Source organism: Haematobia irritans, chromosome 4 (assembly GCF_050003625.1).
Source record: "Haematobia irritans isolate KBUSLIRL chromosome 4, ASM5000362v1, whole genome shotgun sequence".
In the NCBI taxonomy this organism is placed as follows: Eukaryota; Metazoa; Arthropoda; class Insecta; order Diptera; family Muscidae; genus Haematobia; species Haematobia irritans.
This window is the reverse complement of record NC_134400.1, coordinates 80,705,799-80,718,233: the sequence shown is the minus strand read 5'-3', so window position 1 is coordinate 80,718,233 and position 12,435 is coordinate 80,705,799. Positions and strand designations below refer to the sequence as shown.

Sequence of the window (12,435 nt, the reverse complement as noted above, 5' to 3'; positions counted from 1 at the left end):
AATACTTCTTAGTTCGAATGAACTAAAATATTTTTCTATGCTAAGTGTTATTCGTATGTATGATAAGCTTTCTATAATAAAGGAAGTCGGAATTATCATTTTATAAGAAATTTTACTAAATTTGAGGAAACTTGGTTGTAGTTCGGTTTTTGTTTATTTTGACGAATGCTTTGTTATCAGTGAATAAAATTTTCTTGTTCAGTAGTAAATTCTTATACCCAGCGAAGAAAACAGTATTAGTAAAATCCCATGCCTTATTCTAGTTAATGAACTATTCCTAACTGCTTTCAATTTAGGATTTTTTTACTGAAACAAGTAAATTTTATTATTTCAAACAAAAATTTGACCTAATGGAAATAAAATGGCTAAACTAAATTGATAAACATTTTTTCCTTTAGTTTCGAAGGCACTTTTTTCTGGGTGTATGAAAAACATATTTTTCCAACAGTGTAGCACCAAACACATTTGACGGATTTGATATAGTATAGAAAATGTGGATTTACAAAGGTGTGCAGGGTATAATACTCGCATAGTCGGCCCCGCTCGACTTTAGACTTTCCTTACTTGTTTTTTTAAAGGTGTGCGCGTGAATCACGTGAGTCGTGAACAAACTCCAAAGCAACTCTCGTGAATGTGCTTGAATGGAACAAAATCAAATATGTTCGTGCGTGAGCGTGAGTGAGAAATAAAATCGGTTCGTGAATAAAATGTCTACAAATCACGCTCACGAAAAACAATTAAGATTTTCTTTTATCTCGTATGTTATTCACGTCTATCATCTGAATAACTGAAGTTAATGTAGCTGTCGAACTATGTTCTATTCTTGAATTTTGTTACCTTTGCTCATTCCCGGTTGTAAAATGTCGTAACTCTCGTGAATTAGTCGTGAGTTATGTGAATTGTAGTAAATCGTGCGTGAGTACTACTTTTCATTTCGTGAATGCGTGAGTGTGCGTGAATAAACCCCTGCAAGCAACTGGGTGTTTCAACCACAACAACAGTAAAAACAACTATCCCGTGGGGTGTTTCCATTTCGAAACAAATTCGACTCTAACAGCGATCAAAAATCTAAATATAGACTCCATACATCGACATAGCGAATTTTTCAATAGCACCTCTTTGAGAGTACGTGTGTGTAAACAGCCACTTTCAACCAACGAGCGTGGGTTTTATTTTCCGGAGAATCAAAATTTAGAATTTAATACATTTAAATAGTTATGTTGTATTCTCATTTTAGAAAATGTTAAAACTCAATATTATAGAATTTTTTATGCTCTAACTGCAGATTTTTTTCAAATATATTAACTTTAAAATGATATTTTTTAAGAAAATTGGATATAAGATATTTTATCACAGGAAGAGACTTATGTTATTTTGGCAAAAGTCCACAGATATGTTTATATGAACTTTCCAAATTAAAATTTGCTTGCATCCAGAGATATTATATTCAAGAAAATGCAATATTCCAGCAAAAAAAGCGTCGCCAAAAAAGTAGTGAAAATGTTCTTTTTGTATCATGAATTGGTGCAAAATTGACGCAGAAGTTATGAATTTAGCATGGGCTTGTCGTAGGACGGATAACCACCATTTCAACAGACGTTGCACTGAATTTTTATCACTTCTTAAGGTGTGATTCGAATTCAGTGTTTTTTAAAATTCTAACGCTTGTGTGAAATGTTTGACCTCAAATATTTTCAAAAATTCGCAATTTTCTATATTGGATACTGTTTTTTACTCATTTGAAACAAAAAAAAAATTTCAAATTACCCATTAAAAATATGAAAAAAGCGTGTTATAAAAAAAAGATTGAATCAAAATAACTTCCTGTGTAGTTAAAATAAGGAATATCTTTGGGAAGACATTTTTAAAAGTGCTTTTAAAGTTGTGCCGTTGGAACAACTTCCATTATTTTTTTTTGGTGGGATATTAACATATACATATGTCCAAACATCTTAGTCTATGAACATTATATGCTTGCATTTAAAAATGATGTGCTAAAAATGTGAGTCCCCAACATACAGATTTTACACCGAAGCTGTCTTTTTGTCTGTGCTGTGGGAGTTATGATCGAGTAAATTTAACTCTTTGCAAACTGTGAGGTTTAAAGTGTGTCCAGATGATATGCGCACTTTAAGGCCAGAGGCCTATTGGGCAAATATGCTAGTTTGGGGCTAACGACAATTCATCTGGCTAATGAAATATTCGATATTTATATCGTCTCACCGACTTTTAATAGTTTTTTGTTAATCTGATATCATCCTCCTGTACACTGAAGTAAATGACACTCACCTCAACCAATCGGGCATGGTAGCATACCATCACCAGAAATGACACTAAGAGTATCAGCATCTGTACGCCTAAAGGCATACCCAGTCTCGATTGTTCGAGTTCTATTAATTCCTTGGTGTAAATACGTGGGAATACCAATTGTATGAGCGTCGTATAGAACGCCACCATACAGACGGCCATAATTACTTTTACCAAATAGTAAAGCTTTAGAGCTGTAGCCAATGATACCAAACAAAGAATCCATGTGAAGACTATATACTCAGGATGAGCACACTCCATTGTATCCGCATCCGGCGAGTTCAAGTATATCAGTGTGTAATTGGCATCAGAGATATAGCTACTATTGAATTCATCATCATCATCATATCCTGGACCACTTAATATCAGTGATCCACTTGTGTTTTCATTGGGTTCCAAGGTACGGTTGAAGATACTACCAGTTGTGGCCTTGGTGAAATTAAGAGCGCCAACAATACTTCGTCGCACAAGATCACCAGTAGTACCATTTGTTAAGTCATCCAACAAGAAGGCATTCGCGTCCACAATAGACCCAACACCATTTGCCGCATTTATTGTTATATTGTGGTGAATTGTGGCCGACAAGTAGACGTTCAGTTTAATTTCCTTCTCGCTATTTCCAGTTACTAGTTTGCCATCGGATGCTTTCGATGAACGATAACTACTACTCAACGCACCAGATCGGGTATCACCATCGTCAGTATTGGGTATTCCATCAAAATATGTTGAAGAGGGGCATAAGATTAAGCCAATGGCACTGAGGACTGTGATCAGGATTATAATGGCACAAATGAAATATGTACGACGTTGTCTTTGGTGCACTAGCTTTGCGGAATTGCGTTTCAGTAGCTTGGGAAGACCTAAAATTGTAAAATGATCAAATTCTATTCGCTGTATACAAAGGATAAAAAATCAAACCTGAAAACTCTTCGGCCATGACCAAAATACAGCTGAAGGTTAAGAAAATTGTACCAATTGCCAAGCAGATAACCAGGTTCGTACATCTCGGGATGATTATGATTTGGCACAGCACAATGAAAATCCATATCACAAAGACACATAACATGTTCGAGCTGATGATAAAAACAGAAGTTCAAGAAGTTCTTAATGTAATGTAGACCTTTTAATGGGATGTTATATTATTATAACATCCCAGCAAAAACGTCGCCAAAAAAGTAGTGAATATATTCTTTTTGGATCCGGAAGTGGCGCAAAATTGGCGCAGAAGCGATGAATTTGACATGGGAATGTTATAGGACGGATGCCCACAATTTCATCATTGCATTGAATTTGCGTCACATCCTAAGGTATGATCCGAATTCAGTGTTTTGGATGTGAATTAAATTATTTTGTGATATCTGCCAAATAAATAATTTATATATTTTTTATAGTTTTTAATGCATTCTAACGCTTGTCTGAAACGTTTGGCCTCAAATATTTTCAAAACTTCGCAATATTTCTAGAATGGATCTAACATGTTTTCGATAAAATTTAAATAATTTGTACCAATCTTACTCTGTTTTTAACCTATTTGAAAAAAAGTTTAAATTACCAATTAAAAATATGAAAAAAGCGAGTTCGGTCAGCGAGGTTGATTGATAAGTCCCCAGTCTAACAAAGAAAAACATATTTTTTTGTCAAAATTCGTTTTTATTATTCAACATAGTTCCCTTCAAGAGCGATACAAAGATTATAACGACCTTCCAATTTTTTGATACCATTTTAGTAGTACTCCTTCGGTTTTGCCTCAAAATAGGCCTCAGTTTCGGCGATCACCTCTTCATTGCAGCCAAATTTTTTCCCTGCGAGCATCCTTTTGAGGCCTGAGAACAAGAAAACGTCGCTGGGGGCCAGATCTGGAGAATACGGTGGGTGGGGAAGCAATTCGAAGCCCAATTCATGAATTTTTGCCATGGTTCTCAATGACTTGTGGCACGGTGCGTTGTCTTGGTGGACCAACACTTTTTTCTTCTTCATATGGGGCCGTTTTGCCGCGATTTCGACCTTCAAACGCTCTAATAACGCCATATAATAGTCACGGTTGATGGTCTTTCCCTTCTCAAGATAATCGATAAAAATTATTGCATGCGCATCCCAAAAAACAGAGGCCATTACTTTGCCAGCGGACTTTTGAGTATTTCCACGCTTCGGAGACGGTTCACCGGTCGCTGTCCACTCAGCCGACTGTCGATTGGACTCAGGAGTGTAGTGATGGAGCCATGTTTCTTCCATTGTCACATATCGACGGAAAAACTCGGATGCAAACACCGCTCAGAATCATCAACACGTTGTTGTTTTTGGTCAAATGTGAGCTCGCGCGGCACCCATTTTGCACAGAGCTTCCGCATAGAGGTGTGCACGTGAGTAATAGTTTACTCACGCTCACGCACACTCACGACTGAAAAACCATACTCACGCACACTCACAAAAAGAAAATTTTAACTCACGCACACTCACGCACGAAAACGTCCGCGTCCACGAAACATACCGTGACTCACGAAAAATATCGTGACTCACGAATAATTTTATGATTAATTTACCTTTACCGAAGTGTCTGAAAACATGAGCATGATTAAAATCGAGAGTGTTATTAAACTCTTAACATCCCAGGTGTCACTAAAATTGTAATTGAATTTAACTCTTAAGCGTTTTATGTTGGTGAGCAGGAATATTTTCGTGAGTGTATTTCGTTACCCATGCACACTCACGAAGATATTATTTTCGTGACTCACGCTCACGCACGACATTTTGGTTTGTTAATCACGCTCACACACACTCACGCTGTTGTCATGAGCGTGACTCACGCACGAATCACGAACATTTTCGTGAGTCACGACAATTTCGTGTCACGTGCACTCCTCTACTTCCGCATATCCAAATATTGATGAATGATATGACCAACACGTTCCTTTGATATATTTAATCAACTTCAACTGCTATCTCGACCAACTTCATTTTACGGTCCTTCAAAATCATTTTGTGGATTTTTTTGGTGTTTTCGTCGGTAACCATCTCTTTCGGGCGTCCACTGCGTTCACCGTCCTCGTGCTCATTTCACACGCTTGAATTTTGCATACCAATCAATTATTGTTGATTTCCCTGGGGCAGAGTCCGGAAACTCATTATCAAGCCAAGTTTTTGCTTCCACCGTATTTTTCCCTTCAGAAAACCGTATTTTATAAAAAAACGAAATTCCTTTTTTCCATTTTTTCACAATAACACAAGTTGCTTCACAAAAGACGCTCTATCTCACAAACTAATTGACTCACAGACGTCACGCGAATCATTTGAAGGTTGGTACTATATAAAAATAATATGCATTTAATACTAGCGACGCCATCTATGTGTCAGACCGGGGACTTATCAGCCAACCTGTTAAAAAATTGAATTAAAAGTACTTCCTCTGTAGTTACAATAAAGAACATTTTTGGGGGACATTTTTGGAAGTGCTTTTAAACTTGTGCCTTTAGAACCACTTCCAGATTTTTGTACTGGGATGATATAGAGGACGAGGAATGTGTTTAGTAGAGAGAAATGACACACTGAAATCAATTATTAATTTTTAATTGAGATTGATAGGATAAAAACTACGGTTTCTAGAAGCCCCAATCGGGAGATCGGTCCATATTGGGGCTATACCAAACCAAGAACCGATACATACCATATTCAGTACACCCATTTTTGGATCTAAAATACCTCTAGATATCCATTTTCAGACAAATTCGATAAAAATCCTAAAGGTATTGGAATCCAAAGGTTGTACTGACAGCCTGGTACTACCGGCTCACTTGATCAATTGAGGTGTATAAAAATGGGACAATTCGCATTTATGGAGATTATTTTGAACATACATTGTAAACTTTTCCAATTATATGTTAGATATATCCTTTTTATTGGTGAATATAAGGTGAAACATAACCCTCGTAAAATATAATCTTACCGGAACATGTCTTCTCGCAACTGACAAAATTTAATTTCTTGTTCCCTGTCCTTAAATTTCAGTGTCCACGGATTTAAATATTCCCGTCGGATTTCTTTATTCGAATTGATTTGTATATTTTGTTCGATGAATTCATCAATCTGTAAAGAAATTTCGAAAAACCAAATCAATTTCAGTGAGGACGATATGTTTTTGCTAATCCTACCTCTTCGTCCAATGGCGTTACTGAAACACGTTGAATCTGTCTTGAATCACCCAAAACAGAGTCTGATCGTATGACACCTTCATCGGGGGAGTTAAGCTGAAAAGGAAATACATTTTTTTTAATATTACAGAATATAGTATGGTTGTGTCACAAAAAATGAAATAAAGGGTCTCTGGTGTTTAATCAATATAAAATGTTCAGCCTCTTTCTTTGAATTAATTTACCATTTAATTGGTTCACATAATTTATATTTCTATACTTTGATTAAAAATGACTTAAAAGTAAACTTATTGTTTAATTAAATATTTTTTTTTTAAATTAAATTAAAACGTTATTCGAAAAAATATTGGTGATATTTATCAGTGTATGCGATAATTTAATAAATAAATCCAAAAGTTCTTGCAACTGAGATAAAGCTACAAAATGAAATATACGGATTTAATGTACATAGAGACCATACAAAATATGGCCCAATATAAAATATATCATTAAATGGCTCGAAATAATATTCCATATCATATTCAAAATGTATTTGTGTGTGATTTGGATTTTTACGAAATTTGCGATAGGACCCTACGCTCGCTCCAAAAAATCGCTTCTGCAAGATATACTCCCAAAACATTCTGCTTCGAGTATACTCTCAAAAAGGGGCAATAAAGTTAATTTAACTTTGTTTTAGTTCATGGAACGTGTTATTTTTCAGTTACCAGAAAGATTCCTTCACTTTAGTAAATTTTTTATAGTTTAGTTAAATGAATTAAATGAGAGCAAAAATGAGAGTAGTAATCAATTCCTAAATTTTTATATTTATATATCAAATTGTTTTTGTAACGTAGTCTACATATACACTCAAAAAAAAGTGAACTCTCTATTTCACTAAAGCCAATTTAACGTTATTTTAGTTCATGGAATTATTATGTTTACACGGATGAAAAAGACTGTTTTTCATATGTTTGGCTATAAACATTATATGTTTGGAACACAAATTTTTAAACATAATATTTTTGAGTGCAAGCATATAATGTTCATAAACTAGCATAACATGTTTGGGACATATATGTTAATATGTTAGAACATATTATGTTTGGGACATAAAATGTTTGTAAATATAATATGCTTGGATGCAAACATATATTAATTTAGAAATAGCCTATAAACATATATGTGTTTAGTAGCTTGGACCGCTATTTAACAGGAAGCGATATTAAATTAAGTTGGTGGTTGTTGCTGGTTATTACAAAATTAACATTTTATTTTTCCTTGGGCAATTGATCAGCTACTTCTTTGATCCTTACAAACTGTGTGGTCCGCTGTTCGAATCCCCGTCCGGCAAAAGGTAAAATTAAAATAAAAAATCATACAATTGAATAATTTCTTCTACAATGTTTGTATTACAGAATAAGGTGCTAAGAACTAAAAAATCTCGTGGAAATGAGAAAGATGTGGGGGAATATACAATTGGGCAGAAACAAAATTTTGAGCATTCAGGTCGAAAACCTATGTTGTTAGCACCTATATTACCTGTTTATTTTCATAATTCATTATGATTGTAAATATATAAATAAATAAATAAAATTTTGAGCACAATATTGTTTGGGAGAATTTTTTTTAAGCATATAATATTTTTGGGTGCAAAATGCTTCCAAACATATTATATGTTCACATAATAACATATTGTTTTTTGGAAGACAACATTATTGAATTTGGATGCAAAAATACAAAATGTTTGGAACTTAGACTACCCAAACATATATTGTTTAGGCCAATATGCTTTCAAACATATTATATATTGGAAGAGATCAAACATATAAATGTTTGGGCAATACCCAAAAATGTATATGCTTGAAGCAAAATATGTTTGGGAGTATATGTTACAGAAGCGAATTTTTGTGAGCGTGTAGAGAAAGTTTTCTTTACTCTAATAATTTTTTGTGTACGTTAGTTAAATTAACTAAACCCGAGGAAAAAAATATACTCAAATGAACCATAAAGATTAACTAAATTCGTGTCTTCCACAAAATAGTTCAGAATTTCTTTAAATTTGTAAATTTTACCAAAAATGCGTCTATCATGAACATCGTATGTCACTAAAGACATTCTTGCAATTTTGAACTCCAAGTTTTTCCTTCAAACTACAAAATTTTCTTTAACAAGTGAAAAAACTAAGTTATGTCTAATAAATTTTCTTGAATTTGGCGAAAAATGTGTACTTATTTTTATGACATCGTCGTGATGCCAACGTTTGTAATACTGTGTAGTTAAAAGTTTCTACAAATATTAAAAATTTTCTAAAATTAACCGAAACTTTTCTTCCTGGTGGGTTCACTTTTTTTTCAGTGTAGTAGTAAGATATATACTTAGTATTAAGGTGTAATTATATGTCAAATTTTTGCAGTCCTTGATTGTAGTCCTAATTATTTTTATAATTTTTTTTTTTTAAGTAAATTTAATGTAATTCTTTATTTTGAGTATCCCTGTAACCGTATATGGCCATTTCGGCTTGGTTGTAAAATGAGTTAAATAAAATAAATAGAACCACTCTAGGGTGGAATGGTTAGCATGCCCGCTTTGCATAAAAGGGTCATGAGTTCAATTCCGGTTTCGATCAAATGCCAAAAAGTTTTTCAGCGGTGGATTGTCCGCTCTCAGTTATGCTGGTGATATTTCTGAGTGTTTATGCTTCTCTAAATGGTGTCATCGCAATGTGGAATGTCGTTCGGACACTGCTATAAAAAGGAGGTCCGTTTTCGTTTGTATCGGTGCAAAACATATAGGTTTGGCATATTTGGGATATATAGTATGTTAATATGTTAGAACATATTATGTTTGGGACATCGAATCAAATGATAGCAAATGGTTGTTGCTGTGAAACCATTTGGGAGATATGTGTTGTTGTGGATATGTGCATACAATTTGACTTTGTGTATGGTACGTTCAAGGCAGTGTTGTAGGGTGATTTTTGAAACTTGAGCCCAAATATTGTGAAAATAAAACTCTAAATTATTTTAGAGTTTCAATATATATTTCAAATTATTTAAAAAATACACACAGAGTGACACTTTTTCTGATTCATGAGACACTTTTCAAAAACTAAATACTGTTAAAGTTGCTGGAATATGCAAGTGACATCTTTTTTATAGCCGAGTAAAATGTCACGCCAATTCGCTATATTTGACCAAATCGACAAAATTTCAAGTAAATCAGGGTGAAACTTTGGTTTCTGTGGTCACATAAGTGTAAATAGGGCGAAATATATATGTGGAAACTATATCTAAATCTTAACCGATTTCATCCAAAATCGATGGGTGTCGATTTTGATCCAAAAAACGTATTTGTGCCAAATTTGAAGTCTAGACTCGCAACGATGGCGTATGTCAAATTGAAAAACTATCACTTCTGTAACATATACCCCAAACACATTCTGCTTCAATATAGTATATATTGAAGCTAGTATATATTTTCAGGATTGGTTCAAACAAAATATTGCTTGTATTATTCAAACATATTATGTTTCACCTTATGCATACACTGGTAGGTAACAAATTTTAATGAAATTTTCTTTTTGTATATATGTTTTTAAGGCGCCAATTGGTTACTTCCATTCTTTTACATGCAGCATACTCTCTAGGTCTCTCTTTGTAAACACATATATGTTTATAGACTAATTCTAAATTAATAAATGTTTGCATTCAAATATATTATATTTACAAAAATTGTATGTGCCAAACATAATATTTCCTATTGAGCAAAAATATGATATGCTTGAGTAATGGGATGAATATAGAGGATTAATTCGATAAATTCTTTTGATTTTTTATATCGGTATATAGAAGCTATTCAAATATTGAAGATCGGATTAATTCGCTACGAGTATATTGTGCTTACGTTTTTGAAAGGAATTTCTGGAATCCACTCTGTTGTCGGCTCATCTTCTGTTATCATCGATCCCTGGTCTGTAGTATCAAGTATATTATGGAGGCTACCACGATTAGCTTTCGGTGCTGAGGCTATAGGAGATGACATCGTAGAGGTACCTGGTGGTCCCATGGCTACACCTTCCACTACATTTGGCAATGAGTTAATGGAGATGTTTTTCTTTTGGAGTGAGGTGAGTGGTGGAAGATGAGGCATATGCTGTTGTTGTGGCTGAGAAAGAGCTCGTGAGAGCGTATGGAGTTGCTGGTGCAAATAATGTTGGGGCTCGATATGGACCCCCGTTGCTGAAATTGACTTAGGAACAAATGATTTGGATTCAGTCGTTGGAGTAGTTGTAGCTGGCGTTGGTGTGGTGGTATTGCTGCCATTCAATTGTTGACTACTACGCGTACCGAAACGTCTTTTAGGCCTGCAAAATGAAGTGGAAATTATATTAGCTTGTCATTGGAATGTACTAAAAGTCTTAAAATAGATTCTTAACATTTCAATAAATTCAATTTGAAATACAGCAGAAGAAACCTTGTCGGTTTTCGGATGCAACCCTTGAACTACATATGTATACATCCGTTGTGAAAATTTTCTACGTGACCAAAAGACTTATGTTCTGTTCCCGTAAATCGTTGCCGTGAGAATTCATTCCAATTTTAAAACGATCTTACACTGAAAAAAAAAGCATGCCATGTTCCAAAGATTTTGTCTTTACTTTAACAATTTTGGTATTGGTCCCGAGCCAAAGAAGCGAAGAATACAAGTAAGGATACTTTTAAGACACAATTCTCTTTTAAATTTGGGTTTTGTGTACTTGCTTCTAGGAAGCAAATTTTTATTTTTCGTTTTTTCAGCTTTTTTTCTTCATATGCTATCAAAGTCCTTTAAAAAGGAGTTAACGACAATTTTACTTTCCAAAATCAGATTCGACTTCCAGTAGAAATTATGTAAAAAACGTCTTTAAAATAAAGTGTTGAAAAACATGCCCTAATTGTGAACGTTTTTTTGCTTTGTAGTCAAGATGCAAAAAGACAACAAACTTAAAAACAACTTCATAAATATTAAAGAATTTTTATGAATTATTAAAGTCAAGTTGACCTTAGCCCAAAAATTGTTTCTTTCATGTTATGATCATTAGCGTAGCTAGACAATTTTCCTAGGGGGGGGCTATAGCCCCCTAGCTAAAAATTTATAGACTGAACTTATAGCTTCAATTATTGTTTTATTTCATAAAAAAGAATAAAAAAATAGACATCAAAATAATATATAATAAAGCAACTAAAAGTAGTTCCACACTTTTCCCAACAAAAAAAAATTGGGGTTTGTTTTAAAGGCACAACTTTAAAAGTACCTCCAAAAATGTCCTCACAAAAAAGTTAATTATATTAACTACACAGGAAGTTTTTTACTTCAGTTTTTTCATATTTTAAAGCGTAATTTTTGTTTTCTTTTTTCAAATAAGAGTAAGAATAAATAAAATGGTAAAAATTATTCAAATTTTGTCACAAAAATGCTAAATCCATTATAGAAAAGTCGATAATTTTTTAAAATATTCAAACAAAAAAAAATTATTATAAATTAATGTTTCTCGAGGTCTTTATAAATATTTATATAATTCTAACATAAGGTCGACCAAAAATCAAATAAAAAATGAATAAATAAAAATTATTTATTTGGGAAAATGTCACACAATTTTTTAATTCACATTCAAAACTCTGAATTCGGATCACACCGTAAGAAGTGATGCAAATTTATTGCAACGGCTGTTGAAACGGTGGACATTCGTTCTATGACGAGTTCCTATTACATTCATCGCTTCTCCACCAATTTTGCACCACTTCCGGACCCAAAAATAACATTTTGCACTTCTTTTTTTGGCGACGCTTTTTTGCAGCATTATTAAGATATTAATTTATTTATGAAAGAATAGTTTTAATACCAATCACTATTTTTTAATTAAGATGACTAAACCAGACTAAACAATATAATAAAGGAGCTTTACAGCCTGTTTCTGTATGTCGAATGAGCTCTGTGGATCGACTAAAATGGAAACAAACAG

General features: G+C 33.6%; 1 protein-coding gene across 2 annotated transcripts in view; it reads right to left on the bottom strand.

Moving 5' to 3' along the window:
* Positions 1-12,435, bottom strand: part of Ac78C (adenylyl cyclase 78C) — a 291,397-nt gene that overhangs the window by 25,123 nt on the left and 253,839 nt on the right. For both annotated transcript variants that reach the window (XM_075304668.1, XM_075304669.1), the window contains 5 exons: positions 10,338-10,797; positions 6,453-6,548; positions 6,248-6,387; positions 3,226-3,380; positions 2,290-3,167 (listed from right to left, as the gene is read on the bottom strand). In XM_075304668.1, the coding sequence (XP_075160783.1) occupies positions 2,290-3,167; positions 3,226-3,380; positions 6,248-6,387; positions 6,453-6,548; positions 10,338-10,797 (1,729 nt within the window). The remainder of the gene's footprint in view (positions 1-2,289; positions 3,168-3,225; positions 3,381-6,247; positions 6,388-6,452; positions 6,549-10,337; positions 10,798-12,435) is intronic.